General features: G+C 39.6%; 1 protein-coding gene across 2 annotated transcripts; it reads left to right on the forward strand.

The window, feature by feature from the left end:
- Nucleotides 1-231: 231 nt before the first annotated feature.
- On the forward strand, nucleotides 232-18,714 carry LOC137970159 (girdin-like). 2 transcript variants are annotated; one of them, XM_068816663.1, is made up of 16 exons: nucleotides 232-333; nucleotides 3,230-3,375; nucleotides 3,832-3,900; nucleotides 4,243-4,506; nucleotides 4,841-4,879; nucleotides 6,036-6,074; nucleotides 6,234-6,332; nucleotides 6,695-6,793; nucleotides 8,281-9,993; nucleotides 10,513-10,623; nucleotides 11,263-11,376; nucleotides 12,287-12,376; nucleotides 13,572-13,742; nucleotides 14,405-14,656; nucleotides 15,065-15,220; nucleotides 16,581-18,714. In XM_068816663.1, the coding sequence occupies exons 2-16, from the start codon at nucleotides 3,312-3,314 to the stop codon at nucleotides 16,967-16,969; spliced, it is 3,669 nt and encodes a 1,222-aa protein (XP_068672764.1). In that variant the 5' UTR covers nucleotides 232-333; nucleotides 3,230-3,311; the 3' UTR covers nucleotides 16,970-18,714. The 2 variants fall into 2 exon arrangements, with proteins under 2 accessions (XP_068672764.1, XP_068672765.1); XM_068816664.1 differs by lacking the exon at nucleotides 6,234-6,332.
- The last annotated feature ends 247 nt before the right edge of the window (nucleotides 18,715-18,961 follow it).

An 18,961-nucleotide genomic window follows, 5' to 3' on the forward strand; every position in this document is an offset into this window, starting at 1 on the left:
GGCTAATGAATAGACATCTGGACATCTGACCATGTACCAATCATCAATTTTAAAACCGTTGGAGCGAATACAGACAAGGATCTCATTATTCTTTTCTTATAGTCTTATGCGCAGAGGATTTAAGGACAATGGACCTTCGATGGAAGTGTCATTCCACTTTGCTTAAATCATCGCGTGGTTCTCGAATCGCACTGTTGGTCATGCGTAGAGAGACCTGACAGTCTTGTGTTGATAACGGCAACCCATGACTAAGTTTACGGAAGGCGTGGAATTTTGAATCTTGAAACGCCGGTGTTTTAGAAGATGAAAGATCAAGCTTGGGTAGATAGCAAGGTGAGTCTTTCGATAATGTTCATGGGAGCAGCGAATATATGAGTGGTAAACATAGCAACTCAGTCATCTAAAGACCGGACTTAACGGGTACCTTCTAATGTCAAAAAGGAGTATAAGCGAGTGCATCGATGTTACTGTCATTTTAGCTGTATTTGCTTTTAATCAATCAACACACGACTCGTTTAAGAAAAAACCTTGAGCAGTACAGTGACTTGAAAACGATCATGATAACGATTCCAGTTTTGTCTACACCAAGTCCCATTCTTTCATTGAATTGATACGTTGTTATTAAGTTAATTAAACAAAATAAAACAAAAGTTCTTGATTTGTGTATCATCACACTTAACACAGCGTTTTTTGGTAAACAGTCATTCTGCTTACCAATTTTTTGTTTATTTTGGGGCAAATCGCAGCCTTCAGGTGATCACGTCAGCTGATATAATTTGGTACCTTTTTGACGGGTACCAATAATTCTGTCGCATTTAGCGCATGTGGATATTTTCCAATTTTCCTTTAAAAAATGGAAAACTCTGGTCTCGAAGAAAGTTCTTCGCACCATGACAAAGAGTAGCCCAACAATAACATTATTTTAATAGGTAGCCAGGTCATAATATGTGTAAAATTCTTCTCATGAAGGAGCTGAGCTGTTAAGCAACTCTCAAGGCTGGTGAAAAGAACCCTAGAGGCACACACTCTAATGTAGCAGAAAAATAACTTGGTATACCGCATAATATAAATTCATTGAAAAGCGGCTTCATCCTGGTAATTTAAGCGATGGGGTTCTTAACTTCCTTTACATGTTCTAATCCGATTAAGTTGTTCTTTTGCATGAACGATTTTTTAAAATCGTTCAAGGCTAATTTTTAGTTCTTAGGGTATTCGGGTCTTAGACAATCGCACTGCTTCAGATTTCCTTGTTAATTTTTCCTGGAGCTTGCTGAAGGCGTTTGTAATAACATTGCCCCCCTCTCCCCTCCCCCCCCCCCCCCTCCATATCTTCTTCAACCTTCTTTAGTGATCTGAGCTGATTCTAATTTAATAAAATTGGCTCGAAATAGTCCCTAATCGATGAAGTGTTTGCTTAAATTAGCTGCCATTAACAAATAGACCTTTTTACAGTTGTAGCTAAGTTACCTGGCCTAAGAATGGAAACGAGGCCAGACTAATTAGAATTACAACAACTCAATTTACATGATAAAAGCAGTAAGGTCTGTTTTCAATACAAGCTCGTTATTAGGTCACCGGCAAATTCAGAGCCATTCATAGGTTAGTTCACTGAGCAAACAAAGCCGCCATGTTGGTTTTCCAATTGTCATGCAAATTAGCCATGTGTTATCCTGGGGGGCAAACATTGGAATAAAGGCAAATTGCGGAAAATCGTTTCGTCGAAATATTGAATTAACATTGCTAAAAGTACATTTTAGAATTTAGAATTAAGCACCTTTAATAATAATTTTATATCTTTTGATTGCCTCCGACATTTTGACTTTCTACTTCGTTATCTGCTAATTATTCAGCAAAAAAAATCGAAGTAACTTGTGTAAGCATTCTGTTTTACTACTTAGGTGATAAACATTCAATGAACATGAAACAAATCATCTGTGTGGCTAAGATGTTCATTATAACCTCTCGAACTTGTGTTGTTTGCCCCCTCAGAAGTGTGTAGCTAATTTGCATGATAATAGCAAATCCAACATGGCAGCTATCGTGAATAAGGTCTATTTCCTAGAGAGGATACCATAAACACAAAATTGATAATGACAAAGACGATTCTTTCGTTCAACTTTAAATTTAGTTGTGAATTTCTCAGTTATCCGGGACACGTGAGTAAATCGATCCGGCAAAACCAGGAGAGGCTTTCTTCACTGGTTCGTGATCTAAACATGTTGATCTCAACATGATTAAATTCTCATAATACATCTGTGAAAATAAAATGACGAAACAATGTTACAGCAGTTCTGGAGTACAATACAATACAATAACTATTTAAGGCCGGAGGCAAACACAATGGTTAAATTTAAACCACAAACAATCAAACAACGTGAACTAAGGGGAGTTTCATGTGAAAAATCATTATTAAAATTATCATTTTAAATTTCTTTATTAAGGGCGCGTTCGATTGACGGTATTCCGGAATAGGAATACATGGAATAGAAAAGTTAGAAATCCTTGGTTTTTGCGGAGATTCTGATTAACATTGTCCAACATCTGCTAAAATGCTATTTTAAACATAGCTTTATTATCCTTGTTGCTGCAAAACGCCACACATAGTGTTTTTCAAATCATCACTCCACCTATTCTTATTCCGCAATAAGGTCAATCGCACGCACCCTAAATAAACAGTTTGACATGCTCACATATACGTTGACCAAGTGAAACGGTCGATTCTTAAAGGGGCTATGTCACGCAAAATGATGTAATGGCATGACACCCTAAATGCCCAAAAAGTAGAATGAAACATTGCAATAACCACTTGAAACTGTTGAACAACATAAAAGAAATACACGAAAAGGAAAGAGAGGCATGGATGGACACAAATAGACAAGATTGAAGCGGATTGCATTTGGGTAATATACCTTGAAAAAAGTCAATCGTTTTTGCTCAGAATCATCCTGTTTGTGATGAAACAATAATTTTATCAGTAAAGGAATTCCACATTACATGACATTACCATTTTCGAGTTTGTAACCTCTTGATTAACTAGAGATTTCCCCGAAACACCCTTAAATAACGTGACATAGTCCCTTTAATTACATTTTTTTTGCAGGTCGTCGATTCGCAGAACAGTAAAATTGAATATCATTCAAAAGTTGGAAGTGTTTGGAGAAAACCGTGTGTTATAATTAGACGTATATTTATGATAATTATTCACAAAACATGCATGAATTTACTGCAGGTTCGCAAAGCCGTTATTCTCCTATGACATAATCAATGTGAGCGCTTTTCCGAGTTGGGCTCGGCCCGCATCGCCTGGGGCGATGAACGTCTGCTGTATCGTTATTCTACTCACAATACAGGGACTGGCACAGCGATGTTGTGAAGGTAATATAGGCCGTACTGAACACCTAAGGATCGATGTCGACGAATAAAAACTACGAGAATGTTTCGTGATTGTTGCAATTAATATTACATCTGCAAACTAGCCGAGCCACCAACAAATCATCAAATCAAGAGTTGTCTTAGTGTGCTAACGTGCCCATGGAACTTGAGAATGAGTCATTTTGGGTAGCAGATTTGCAGAGAACTGGAAATAAATGTGCAAGAATTCATAACGTCTGTATGGAGCGCCTGTAGTGCTCATGAAGCTCTTTACTTTGGCTTGTTTTCGATGACGTCGCCGGTGCAGATTTTAAGGTCCTTAATACAAATGCAAAAACTCTAAATGCTTCTTAGCCTTAAAACGACATTAGCTGCAATGAATGTCTCTGTTTAGAATTCTAACGAAACGCTTATTTGCTTACAGATTCAATAATGCCCTTTTTAATCAACCGTTTTCAGGACAGAGTATTGATTTGTTAAGCCAGAAAAGACCATGGAATGAAGAAGACGGCTGGGAAGAAAACGGCGGTAAGGAACTGAAACAAGAAAAATACTGTGTTTGAAGAAAACGTGTTCGAGTCCTACTGAAGAAATGTTAACGGTCGTAACGGTATATCTTTCTTCAAGGCTCCCCAAGCTACATTATCACTTGATTGAGCATCGAGCGAGAAGAATGCGTTGAGTCACTTCTCCTCATCCCATTCTTCGCGCATAAGCAGTTCCTTGCTCGAGGCCCCAAACAAAGGAGCTTGCTCGCAGGCTACTTTATCAGGATTTTTGGTGCTTGGTAATGACGATTATCATAGACGGCAAAAACAATTAATTAAAAGTCTAAACAATTCCAAATGTTCTTACCTTTTTGTATTTAAGGTTTGAGTTCAAGCGAACACGATGACGTCTCTGGATTCGAATCCGGTCAGAGTGCTAACGAAGATGAGCGCATCAAAGAACGTGTGCAGTTGCCGCCGAGAATCCCACGAACGTATGCGACGAAAACATTCGTTACTTCGGGTGGCGGCGAGGGCTGGGGTGGGTCCTCAGAGGATGATGGGAAGGATTCAAATTCGTATGGAGACAAACACTATGAACGTTCTGGTGATGCTGACTTTGAGAGCACCATAAATTTTGCCAAAGGTAACTCTATAAGCTTGTACTTGATAGAAATTACTGTGCTGCCTTCCATTCTGTAAGTAACACAAAAGTAAATTCACTCAACTTGTAGCTTGGATGAAAATATATGCGTCTCAATATTACTCGAGCTGTCTTTTGTAGTTACCAGCAACTTAACGTTTTCCATGTTAAACACGGCAAGTCGACTCTTACTGAATACCTTTAAATAGCTGTAAAGTTAACCGTAAATTACTTTAAAATGTAGATTGTATATTTCGTCTTGGTTTTCCTTTTTCAGATTAAGAACAGTGGAATCCGAAAAAAAGATTTTTTCTTATTTTAGTTTTCTTTATTTTAGTTGGCGATGCTATAGATGTCATGAAAAAGTTGAAAAAAGGTATATATGAGCATGATGAAAAGCGAGTTCTCACAAATGCATTAGTATTTTGGGGCGGGGGGAGGGGGGGTGGGGAATTAGGTCAGCCAGCTGAACAATCCGCCATTTTTTATCTGCTAAACAATTTTTAAGTCAAGTTGTAGTTTAAAAATGCCGAAAGAGCAAAAACGTTTTCATGGTAACCAACCCCTTGAGACAGATAAAACAGTATGGCGAAATGCACAAATGCTGGATGACCCAACAAAATAAGCCAATGAGAAACTTTCTCATTGGCTCATTTTGTTGGCAATAGACGATCTATTGCTTGTGACATCCAAAATGACGTAACGGTCAAACTACCTACATGACGTCACACAAACCCAGAATTACATAGCATCAGCCTCACATTGGGCAAAGCTCATATGTTGCCGGTAAAATCCCTTTTTATCCACTTTGAATTGGTGATCCTCATTTTGCCTGACAGTAGGTTGAATACGAACTTTGATGAATTAAAGTGCCTACATTTTTTTGAAGCCTAAATTAAGCCTAGAGAAAAAGTAGGGTCAGGTTAGGATTACTTTTGGTTATTATTACACAAAAGTAAATAACGAAAATAATTAACTGTGTTGTTTTGTGCATGTTCGTCGATGTAGTGTAGTTCTGAAGACACAGGACTAAGTAATATAGATCTGAAGGATCCGAGTTCGAGCCCCAGTAAGTGCATAGTACAGTTCTTTGCCCCCTCACTATCACGGTTATGATGTTGAAATTGAGTGGATAAATGTATGAATACAGAAACCGATAGGATGTTACGAAACATTAAGGAGATTTGTTGAGATGCCTAGGACAGAGCTTGAGGGACGGTACAAGTGTTTTTGAACAGTCCTTTTTTGACGGCTGCTTTAAACTAGGTAGAGTGCATATTCAACCTATCATAGGTAAAAACGGATTTGACCGATAACACAAATGAAATGCCATTTAAAAGTAACGCATACTCTTTGTAAGAAAACGTTTGCGGTCGCACTTGAGAGAAACACAGCGTAACACTAGTGTTGACACTAGGCTCTCTGAGTGTCAACTCACCAGTGTTTTGAATCCCTAGGGGAACACTGGACAATACAACCTTGTCAGTTAGTTTCAGGCTTTAATTAATTAATTAACTTTTATTTTTTTTCAGCCAAATCAGATCAAGATTTTGCTAATAAGCTTAAGTCAGGTAAGAAGCTATGTATTAATAAAGGTGAGGTTTGCATATCCTGGATCATTCTACAGCATTGTTGCCTGCATATTACATACCTGATAAAATGAAGAGCCATCTCAGATAATCAAGGTTACCTACTAAGATGTAATGCAAAATTTCTCTTTTATGACTTAGGCCCCGAAAGTCTAGGCGTTGCTTTCAAAACATTTGAACAACTTAGCGGTCTTTGGATTTCCGTTATGCATAGAATATGGAGAATTTGGAAGGCCAAAGGTATGTTGGATTTCCGTTGAGTTCATCCAATACTACAGACCAGATAAACAAGGGAAAAATAAACTCCATTTTGCAGAATGAAGCAGCTGTCTACAAGTTATCAGACTAATATGCAGGCAATAATGAGACAAATGCCTGGGATCACGTTTTATAAGTGTAAAGATCGTTTTCACGCTGTGCTTGTGATCGGCCGCCATGTTGGACAGTTTTTTTACACAAATTTTACAAATTTCATTTGGCGAATGGGACAGCATTTTCTGGTTGGCCGCTCAAAACCAATCACAGTTAATGACCACCAATCTTCAATGTGCTCTGTTAACAGAAAGCTTTTAAAAAAAACATTGCTGTGTTTTCTCACTAAGGAGCCAGAGTGGTAATGCATTCGATAGTTGATGATTTGATAAACAAGACAGGAGGAGCCATAGCGAAGAAAGCTGAAGACATCCTCAGTAAAAACAAAGGTATGCCAATAAGTGAACTCCTTTTTGACTTAGTGCGAGGGGTCGTACGTGCTGAGTGAATGACGGTACAGGTTCTTGTGTAAAAGACACTGCCATGCCTGCGTTTTGATCGGGTGCTTGATTGTTACGGAACAATTTACTTGTAGGGCCGCCGTCGACAAATGACATTAGGGACCTTAAGCAAGCACGACGACGACGACTACGAGAACGTTGTCTAAAAATATTATTTCCCGTTACTGTAATAATTTTACGATTACTCCATGTCGTTCGGCTTGGAAAGTGTGAATGCACAACCCAAGAATAAAATTGATGATAACGGTGTGGATGTTCAGAGAGAAAATTGAAAATTCGTCATCATGTGCTCTCGTCCTCCACATGACCTCAAATTTGATCATTTCACGTCGTAGTCAAGACGAGAACGGCAAAGAAATGTATCAAAATGTAAAACGCACGTGCTGGGCGTGCAAAGCTATTGTTTTTGTCCACTAAATATGCAAATTTGCGGCGTTCTCGTAGCCGTCCTCGTCGTCCTTGCTTAAGGTCCCTATTAGAGGACCTTTAAGGACGGTGCCTACTATTGTTATTGCGCATACGTTCTGCGCATCTCGAGATACTCGGATTCCTATCGGTGGTGCTTATTAATACAGGGATATTTTTGCGCGGTTCAAAACTATGCGGAGAAAGCAGAACTTAGAAAGTGCTCTTGGTATCCAAATAGAAAATTGGGGGTAACCATGCATTCTTCACAGATAATTAAGCTTCAGTTTGGAATAGGACGCCATACATTGCTTCTATTTGAAAGCTTTTTACAAATATTGTTGATTAATTATCTTCGAAAAATGCGTGGTTACCCCCACTTTTTTTTCGGATTTCAATAACACTTGTTAAGATCTGCTTTCCCGCATAGTCAGTAAACCGCGCAAAAACACCTTTGAATTAGTAGGCACCGTCCTTAAGAAACGGCTCCCACAGGCGATAGAGACTTATCATTATACGACTGAAGAAAGCTTGAAAGGCTGTTCTCCTATGTTACCGGGATGAGTGATCTGAAGGATGAAAGACGATACGATTGTTACCGAGGGCCGCACGTAGGTGTTGGGAAAGTAAACGTGAGGCACCCATCATTTGGAGCTTTAAAACGAATTTTCCTCAACGGAACGAGCCCTGTGATTGATTGGTTTTTCAAGGGCACGAGCTAGTTGGTCCTGAATGATGTCGAGACTTTCTCGGGAATCGTCCACAAATCTGTCTCTCTTGGGACCCGTCCACTCATTATAACTAAAATAAATTTACCTGGAAAAGGGTTTACTCAAGTAATTAATGGAGATAGAGGTTCCCCATCATGAGTTCCTGCTCCAATTTTGGACTTAACGCTGTCAGGGTATGCAGATTGAGAATTGCCCTTCTCACCTAACTCCACCCGAACAATATCACTATCTTACAAAGGCAATACAACATATTGGTATGCCATCTGCTTTAATCTACAGATCAGAAAGATATCGTGGAAACAGGAAACGCAAGGTTAAATAATCAAGGTTTCATGAGCTCAATTCCATGGCAAACCCATGCGGTCCATGAACATGTGAATGACTCTACTGTAAAAGAAGCTTCATTGAACAGCACAACTCGTAATGGGATGACCGAGCATAAGAAGAGCCCTAAAATAAATAATTCTTCTTCAGTAGACAAGCCAGTAAAGGAGAGTGACCTTTCTCGCAAAAATAGGCATGGAGTGACCTTTCTAAATACTCCTATGATCAATGCTAAGAAGGTACAAAGAATCCTTGACAAAGAAAGGATGAATGATGTAATGCAACGCAAAAGGAGGTTACCGCAGGTCACGAAACACGAAAATAAGAACGGAAGAAAGGAAAATCATGCCACGAAACTTTCAGATGGTGTCGATTCGGCAAGTAATCCTGGAATACACGGAAGATCAAAGTTGCACAGGACGATCACAACATTTAGGGGTACTTCAAGTAGCACGACTCCTAAGTCAATACAAGAAAATAAAAAAGAGGATAGTTTTCCAAATAAAACAACCCGCAAAGGAAACAACATGAAGGACAAAGCTGAAATTTCGGAGGAACTGAAGATAAATTTTATTGAAAAGGAGAACAAAACCCATTCCGGACCAAGAGAAAATCGTACCTCCACGCGGAGATATTTTAATGTTCAAAGGGAATCCCGTAAAAAGAGTTACAGGGATAATATGGCTGGCCTAAAGTATACGAAATCATCCGAGAATGAAACTCTCATTGCAGCAAAAAGATTACAGAAAGTGGTTTTGCGGCTTCAAAATATGAACTCTAACAAAAAGGACAGACAACATTTCAATTACAGAACGCTTAAACAAGCATCTATATCTTCTTTAAATACGCCTGGAAGTTTCGAGAACATAGTTGTTCACTTAAGTGGTGAAGACGAATTTTCCAAAGAAAATAAAATGGGTTCACCTGTTAATAAAACAAATTTGGAAGCAAATCACAAAGGCAATATTTCGAAAGAAAATGTCGATGGTGCAAAAAATACCGATAATTTATCTTGGCAAAACGAACATAAAAAGGCAAAATATTGGGAAAGTTTGCTCTCTAGAAAGGAGAAAACTCAAACTAAAGTTGAAGCTTCGAAACATTTCCTGGAAAAAGAGAAGAAAAAGTCAAACTCTAGTAAAGGTATTGTGAAAAACGGAAAATCAAGGGTAAACAACTTACAAATTATTGATGAAGCTCACAGTTCAGGTCGTGGATTGATAGAAAATTTAGAATATGGAAGTGGTAATGCGGCGCATGGCCTTGAAGACGAAAGTGATCAATTACGTCAGAGACAGGGTGACCAGAATAATGCTTCGACTAGTGATCGAGTCAGTGACTTAACAAATAAGCATAAAGGTAGCGGTGTCCATGAGTTTTCAATCAGCCCCAAGAATAATGACAATGCCCACGAAGAAACAGTTCGTCTGCAAAGCGATGTGACACAAAAACACAAAGGCGTGTTGATTATTGGTCCTCAGAGTTATGACTTTTCGAAAATCTTAAGCGTCACTGGCCAACACAAGAAACAAGATCATACTCTTAAAGTCTTGTCGCAAAGAAGACAAAGGCACTCGGCAAAGCGAGTGAGTGAGGAACTAAGCCAAGCAATGTTGCACAACCCTAAACACGTCAGAGCCACACATAAAGCTGGCCGTGCAAGAAATGGTAGGTTGTATTTTTTGCGTTTTTTATTTTACTTCGACCAACTCTTGGGGAACATTGCTTCACATAGAAAACGATGAATTATCATCGCATCCCATCTCCTTTAACGTTAGCTGTGCCCTCAGTACCCACTGAAAACCATCTTGGATTTGCAATTTCCGATAACACAATCCCTTCCTCGATGTAGACCATGAGACGCTCGTCACTGTTCGAAAAACCAAAGTGACGACGCGTCGAAATCGCGAAACTTACAGGATATTAATTTTTTCAGTTTATAGAACGATTAATTATTTAAAACTAAGCAGCGATAACATTAGCTGTTGAAAATAATTCACTTTCAAGAGTCTACCAGAGAAGTTCAATGCTCCCCAGGCCCAATGAGATCATCATCTTTTTAATGATTTATTTTCATTATATTTTGAAGAAAAAGGTCAGAGTTAACGTTACTTTGTGCAATGGTAGCCAAAAAAGTTGAGTTTAAGTGTCATGTTTGGGTTTGACTTCCTTTTCTTTTTCGGTTAGCACTTGTAAAAATGTCAAAGGAGACACCAGATGTTCCAAATGCAGTCCAGGAGAGAAACAAGGAAGTGCAAACACGGAGCCACATTACTGTGGAGCGCAATACTACACAAGGTACAAAGGCACCTTAATTAAACGTATCCCTTCGGATTTCACTGACATTTAGACTAACTCATGGCGTAATATTTCTGGTCAATCACATTTAAGATGATCCTCTCAACCTGGCATGCATACTAGGGGAGATTTTAAGATTAAGACGCGGTGACTTCAATGAGAGCGCTAAGAGCTCTACAAATGCTTTGCATAGACCTCTTTCATAATGGCGACCATATAAAATATTATTTCGTTTTAATGCAATAAGCCTTTCCAGCTTCGCTACGACAAGCACATTTCAAAAGAATTTTTGTTTCAAAATGAGGGCAGAAGGTCTAATTAACATAAATACAAAAGAATGTAAAAGTGGTCTATGAGTCTACGAGTCCATGAGGCATATTTGAACTTATGAAGCGACTTCGTGTACATGTCTTAGATCTTGAAGGCCCATGTTCACTCAAAAGACGTTGCGCGCTTGTCAGTTAACGTTTTGCAATAGTTCTAGTGATTTGTTTGGGTACTCACCGGGGGTTTTCGGATTTTCCGTCTGTGCGAAATTCAACGCGGCGCGCAATGTCTTTTCGGTGATCATGGGCCTTGAATGTCGCTATTCTAGTTACTTTTTAAAAAAATATATTATATATAATATTTGTTTTCTAGAAATTCCGGACAGGAGTGACGAGGCTATCAAATTACAGAAAAAGTCTTCACACAATAGAAAAAAGCAGAGAACTAGGAAAACTGAACACAAAGAGCTTTCAAAAGATAAACAAGGTAAAGGCATAACAGTGTAAGCCATCACTTTGCAATAAAGCTAATTTCTTCAGATCACAGGGCAGAAAATGCGTTAGGAAAAAAATCAAATCGCTTATTTATTTTTATTTTCAAACTTTTAGTCCTGGGCGCCGTCATATTTATTTCATGACTGCCCTTTCGTTCTTACTCTGAGAGCTTTTGCCTGAAGCATAATCTCCCTATTTATAATGAACAATTATTTCTGCGAGGGCGCGCTGGTTATGAAGTGATAGTTAACCAACGAGTCCCGTAGCACCGGGTTGGCTATAATCATTTTATATCCAGAAAGCCCGAGTAGAGTAATTGTTTTATTATAGGCTCCAGGATCAACAGCTCTTCCACTGAAGCATCGATTTCTGCCTCGGTCAATTCCAGTCCAAAACTGCTTTTGTCGGCCATTTTTTTTCAGAGCTGTAAAAATGTTTTCAGGTTACCATCTAGAACCCAGGCCCATTTTCAGGGCGGGGTAAGAGGGAGTCCCGGAACAGGACTACTTGCTTTATTGCTTACACGTTCCTTGACCATATTAGGTACAGCAGGTATATGAACTGATAGCCTGTGTCCGGCGAACCCATGAGAATGCTAGAAATCTGATATCCGTAGTTAAGTTTTTAATAATTAGTATTATTTCACATAATTCTCTTGATTGGGGGTGGCTGAAGCGAGAAATTTGAAGCTTTAATTCGCCGGTCATGACGATCAAAAAGTGGCTAAATCGTATTTTGCCCATTTTTCTATGCTTTATACTGAGAGGTTCCAAAACCACAAAAACACTGAAAGACGTATAGACACGTCAAACGAAACACTCTATAAGAAGCTGCATGGAGCTTCTTAGAGCAACAACTGCCGTGGAAAAAAATCCCCATAGAGTCAATCTTTTAATTGACAGGTGATACGTTGACGTCACGCATTCCTCCCGCTTCACTTTTGACGACGTCTAAAGACGATGACGTATACACAATACGAGACATAATTCAAGGTACCGACTCTTTCCATCATCTGATCATTCTCGTCACCAGATCTTCGGATCTTATGTCTGCGCATGACCCGAGGCCCTGGGAAACTCTGTGTAGGAGAACATGCGCCGTAGGGTTCTTATTATAGCAAAAAAATGGCTATTTGAACCTTACGGCGTCTGCTCACTCCTCGTGCTAAGATGAATACACCAATCAGAGACGCTCTGCATTGTTCTTTACGAAAACCAATGACAAGACACTTTGCTTCAGGGTTCCTCTTCTCTTCCTCAGTTATGGGTAAAAGAGAAGAGCTCTGGGCTCGAGATTGTCATCTGATCTAATTGACGCCGGTTGACACATGCGTCGTAAGCATAAACAAAAGCATGCCCAAACTCAATGGCGTTTTGAAAGACAATAACTACAAAACCGAATACAAAATGGCGGCCGGTAAATTTGTCTTTTGTCATTGTGCTCGCTAACATCGCTTTACGGCAAAGACTGTTTTCGATTTTATTTTGCATGCCAAAAAAGATAGTTTACATGGGTAGCTCGATTAAATAGCGCAAAGAAATAATTAACAGGTCGCTATCTGGTTTTTTTGGTGTGTATGTGTGTGTGTCTGCGCATTTTCTTTGTGCTTACCTTTTCTTCGCTTGTGAAAAAACAGCAGAAAGTAACCTGAAATAAACTGCTATTAGTCCTTTCTGGATATTCGAGAAAGAGCGAAAAAATCCAAAAGTTCGCAACTAGGTGAGACTGGAACGAGGAGAAAAACGAGATGGAAGTGAGAGAGAGTCAGTAAAGCCTCTTCCCCGGCCCCTCGGCGCTCATTCGCTTCAGCTTTTTGGAGGCTCGTACATCTTTCGCGTCCTCTCCACTATCCAGAAAAGAAGGGTCTGCTATGCAATGATGAGCTACTCTTTTGCAGATATTTAGAATAAGTGCGAGTACTGGGGTAACAAATATTTGCATGAAATTTGCATGCTTAGTGAAGAAACAAGCACAAACTCTTAACGATACAACCTAATGCTTCCTTTAGTTTTGTGGACATTTACTGATTAGTGGAAAACAAAATCCAGCGCCACTCACTCAACCAATATAGAAGCGAATGTGCATCAGTTCATGATAACAAAGACTAGCATTTCTCGCAAAAGTTAATTGAACTGACTTACAAGTCATGTACTTGACAAAGCTTGAAACATTTGTCATTTTCCCTAGGTCCCCGAAAAGAATCAAGTGTCATGAGACTCAAAAACACGAATGACCGAACCAATCAAACCTTTTACAGCCTAAACAAAAAAATTGACAAACTTCAAAACGAGATCACTGTTCTGGAAACCGCAGTGGCTGACGTGGCGACGAGGCTTCGTACTGTCGAGCAGAAAACAGGTTTGAAACAATAGTACATGTATTCTGATAACCCTGGTTATCACGCATTTCATCAGTTAATCATTCCAAGCAGATATTTACTCTTACAATTAGCTTGCTTTGATGGCTTAAGGAGGAAATCTTCTCTTTTTTCATGATACTTTAGTTCTGCTGTTTAATTGGCTACGATTCTAAATCATATCAATTTTTTTCCTTGTTCTTATATTTGCTTTACCAAAATTGTTGAGGCACTTTTCACTTCCCAATTCATATATAAACCAATTCTTTCCATGAAGTTAAAATGATCGGCTTGTTGCATGCGGATCCCCCTCTGCACCCCAAACAACGTTGAGGGACAACTCGGTTATTTCCGCTTCTTCATAAACAACATTGTCTTAGGTGGGGGAGGGCGAGGGGCTATTATTGGGCCTTTGTTGTAGTTATTGCCCAAAGCGACGAAACTAAAGTTGAGAAAGTGTTAACGATTTTTTTTCAGGATTGTAGCTTGTTTGTGCAATCTCATGTGACTACTCTGTTTATGAATATGAATCGGGTTAATGTTCATCTTAAGGGTGAATTTCGTTCCATTTTTGAATTTGGCGTGGTTTCTTGGCCATTTTGAGGTAAAATGAAATTAACGTGGAAGAATAACACTGATAGAATTCTTCTTCTTCCCGTTGCAGAGAAACCTTCAACGGCCCCTTCAACTTTTCTTCATACACCAGAGGTTTTTAACCCTCATCAGCCAAGCGACATGAACAATCCAAAACAAACTTCTGAATATGTTGAAAAAGACGTGCATGCAGGACTTCCGATTTCCCCGCATCACTACCACAGCCAGAGGATTGTAATACCAATCTCTTCGCTCTACCGTGATGATGCAAATACTCCTTATTCTAGCACACATGAAGTGGGTGTTGTCAAGGAACTACAAGGTAAATCTATAGCGTGTTTTCACTCACGTGGATCAGTAACCTCGTTTTTGCACCGAAACAAAACAAAACGTTTGCATGACAATAGAGCTCAATTCCCGGAGGATTAGTTGCATGGGTACACCAACATGGCCGCAGTTCCATTGTTTTTGTACACAAACATGGCCGCCGTGACGTTGGTTAGTGCGTGGCCTTGGAGCGAGAGGTCCGTGAGTTCGATTCCCGGATGTCGCATCCTTGTTTCGACTTCTTTCCTTTCCGTGTAGCTAAGTAGCTTTAAATACCCGTAAAACGGAGCACTGATTGAGAGGGGGGAGTAAAATGAGCGCACCGTCTACCTCAGGTTTGTCAGTTTAATCCAACCGATCTGCCTGGATAATAACATCTTGTTACAAAATCATCAATTTCCAGATAATATCCTTCCCGAAGAAAAATTCCATGATGTCAAACACGTGACGTTGCCACTAAGCACGGGATCTGCAACCAGTTCTGAGACGCGTGCGTCACTGAGACCAATAGTAAATATTATTGTTCCCAACAACAAAGATGACTTGTTATCTCGCCGAGGTCAGTGCGTATAATTTAAAATCAGATCAAGAGAATAAGAGGTGACAGAGCGAACCCCTGTGCCCAATGATATTTATTTGAAGAGCCTATAACTTATGGCCTCCTGTTTAAAATCTATTTATAAATCTTGCCCTTGCTGCGAAGTTCATTTTTATCTCTAGTTACCATGACCGCGCGGTCCATTTTCACACTAACTGACCAATAAGGTGTCGACTTTGAAATAATTTCGCACTATGACAAGAAAGTGAGAATAAATTTCACGGCGAGGGCAGTGTGAATGTCCAATAATTTTAATTTCATTGAAATATGGCCAAATGTGGGAGATTCGCTCTCTTACCATGTATTCTCTTCATCAGACTCGTTCTTACAATTGATATTCAAAATATGTGTCTGTCATATATGGTATACACCTTATTCCAAAACGGCCACCATTTTAGCATTCTTTCGTTTGGTTGCAAATTATCCCTTGCTGCCTCGTTCAAGGTTAAATATTCTTTTGAATTTTAAGGTTAAGAACGTGGCAACCAGGGCTATTTTGCAAGAAAACAAAAGAGTGAAGCAGTAGTAAGAGCACTCGTCTCCCACCAATGTGACCCGGGTTCGATTTCCGGTCTCGGCGTCATATGTTGGTTGAGTTTAATTTGTTGTTTGTTCTCTCCTTGCTCCGAGAGGTTTTTTTTTTTTCGGGTACTCCGGTTTTCCCCTCTCCTCCAAAACCAACACTGCCAAATTCCAATTCTATCCGGAATGCACGGACACATGTAGAACTGATGAAATGGTATATGAAATGAATCATATATGAACTGCGGATATGAAATCAAGTGAAGCTATGATCTTCGCAGTTATGAGCGCAATGTTTGCAATTGCAAAAATTGCGCTCATAACTGCGAAGATCATAGCTTCACTTGACATGTAGAACTGACGAGCTCCTGAGCGCTCTTAAGGTGTTCCGTTTGTAAACAAATTCCATTTCCATTTACATTTCCATTTCCAGAATATGTACTAAAAGGACGCCCATTTTGGAATAAGGTGTATAGTCATGCAGATACACCTCTCTGCTGGTATTGAGATGGTCAATTCACAATATGACGATCCTCTTGTTGGCTTCCTTCCGAACTCTCCGTGGCCTCCGAATGCCAAGTCATGCCGGAGTGCATCGGTGATTCTTGCCCAGTCAGGAAGTAAGGTCACACGCTGGTGACTAGTGATAAAGTTTTCATTGATGTAACAGCCTATGTGTTGTAGCAAGTGGAGGAAAGACAAAACTTCTTATCGTCTTTTCTCTCCCCCACCCCCACCCCCTTCCCCCTTGACCCTGTTATTGTGCTAATTAATGAAAAACTTCTATTTCACGTTTCAGTCGCCTGTATTCCAAAATGTCAAAATGGTGGAATTTGTTTAAATGGAAATATCTGTAGATGCCCCACCTTCTTCTCCGGGGATCGCTGTGAGAAGTTCTCCGTTTATGAGCTCTTGGCAGTCCCGAAACCTCGAGACACACATTACAGGACTAGAAAGATCCAGAGAATAGCATTATCGGAAATACCGAACCAACAAGAGCTGGATGGGACTCTACGTCTAACCGCGGTAACTCCTGCTTTTGCAAATAACGACTTCAGCTTGAAGCAGGAAATTGAGCCTCCTGAGGCCCTGATTGTTAAAAAACAACCTATCGAGCTTACATCTCCCAGTAACAATGTAAATAACGAAGGAATAAGTAGAGGAAGACAGCTCGTTCTCGAAATATGAGAATTCTGACTTTTCTGTATAATACAAGGCATTAGGTCAACGAATAATTTTTGAAAAAAAATGTAACCACTTGAAGAAAAGACATTGGGCGGACTTTGCCATTTGGTAAAAATTGTATGAGGACGTTTTACCCTGCTGTGATTACTAAGGCAAGCTCGTCAGTACTCATAGGCTCCTGTAATTAGTATGTGCGAGTGCGACGACGGTTTGAACAGTTTGCGTTTTCAATACCGTGAACCCTAGATTTTGTCCATTTTGCCAAACTGAACAGGAAAATGATGTAACATAAAAAAGAACGGAAATGAAGCTCACAAAAAATAATACTCTAATTTATTTAGAAAAAACCTCCCGGCAGTACTTTAAGTAAACTGGACGCGGAGGAAATAATGTTTACAATCAAATTGATTTGGTAATGTTTCAAAAGAAACCGCTTGTACGGGAGAAAAGAAAATCAGAATCACTCGTATTCAGGTTCAAATTTCTGAGGTGTCGTCATCTTGATTAATTGTTACGTGTTTGGTCAGGTGATCTGGTGACGTAATTTGTAGGACTGGGGAGAAAAATTGTAACGCCTTATCCCAAAACCTCGCGCGGCCTTATTTTCGAATTCAACACGGCAGAGGCGAGATTAGAGCTCGTCGGGTCTACTTGAATATTCATTCAGTAACAGGAAATGTTGTAGACACGGAATGATCTGTTGAGTTTTGGCGATGGAAATACTACAGGGAGTTTGAAAACAACACCTAAGGCCGCGCGCGGTTGTGGGATATATTTTTCTTCCCAGTCCTCCAAATTACGTCACCAGATCACCTGGATAGTTTCCAGATTGAGTTGTTATTAGGCGTTTTTATACTAGAGACGCATAATCCGTCCTGACGAATTGTGCGTCTCTCATTACATCCGTCTAGTGTAAAGACTGGACGAACCATAAATAATGCATAATCCGTCTGGGACGAACTTGGGCGAAAGGCGCATAATGCGTCTGGGCGAACTATCCACTTTAGTTCGTCTTCCAAGACGCACTAAACTGGAAAGTTCGTCCAGACGCATAATGCGTCGCGTGCTTGTCTTTATACTAGACGAATTTAAGAGACGCAGAAAAAATGTTTCCCCACGTTCGTCCCAGACGAATTATGTGTCTCTAGTAAAAAAAACGGCCATTGTTGCTCCATAACCATAGGGCAATAATAATACGTCACTACGTTTTTTAAGACAGCGGTGCCCGGGAAATAACTTTGAAAATGGTTTTTCTCATACAAACACTTTTTTTGATAATTTTATCAAGCAAATTCCATTACAAGAGTTATTTCCTGGGGTTTAATTCATTTTGTTAGAAAATTGAAGGCTTGAAGTGAAAAGAAAAACCGAATATAAAAAGTGCGTTGAAAACTTAAATTGATATACCGGTATGTTCAATTACTTCAATTAGATCAATTATGTTGATAACTTCTGTTTTTGGTAACATGGATAAATCCAGTTGTAAATCTGGGAGTTTTTTGCTTTTGTAAATTGAAGCAATTTGAAACCTGTTTAATAAAAAAGTAAATTTTGCTAATATGATTGACTGCGATTTTGCGCGCCAAAATTCAAAATATGGCCGTGAATAGCCTGGAACTGGTAAGACCTTTGAAAACTTGTAAATGGAACACAGTTTCCAACATGAAAACAGAACAACCTTTCCACAAATTCCTTTTTCCCGGAAATGTTCCAGTGGAACGAACCGAAAAGTCGTGTTCCATTTACAAACGAAACGGAAATTTCCGGAAATTTTTTGTAAATGGTTAACAACCAATGACTCTTCATCAAGCCCGAGTTAAAAGAAAATGTGGAGGACTCGGTCGAATATTTGGAGACATCATCCCACTGGTTGCATTTTCGATGAAGACAGGTTCATTGTTTCTGATGCCAGGAACCACTGTTTAAAAGTCTTTGACCGCTCAGGCAGGTTTCTACGCAAGATTGGAGAGCCGGGGTCCGCTGACGGACAATTGA

This window comes from Montipora foliosa, chromosome 9 (assembly GCF_036669935.1).
Source record: "Montipora foliosa isolate CH-2021 chromosome 9, ASM3666993v2, whole genome shotgun sequence".
NCBI lineage: Eukaryota > Metazoa > Cnidaria > Anthozoa > Scleractinia > Acroporidae > Montipora > Montipora foliosa.

What these genes read in the sequence shown, in the direction of transcription:
- LOC137970159 (XM_068816663.1), top strand. Translation starts at nt 3,312, where the DNA reads ATGAACGTCTGCTGTATCGTTATTCTACTCACAATACAGGGACTGGCA. An exon ending in CACCATAAATTTTGCCAAAG is followed by an intron (nt 4,507 to 4,840) that starts GTAACTCTATAA and finishes TCTTTATTTTAG; the next exon opens with TTGGCGATGCTATAGATGTC. An exon ending in TACTGTCGAGCAGAAAACAG is followed by an intron (nt 13,743 to 14,404) that starts GTTTGAAACAAT and finishes TTCCCGTTGCAG; the next exon opens with AGAAACCTTCAACGGCCCCT.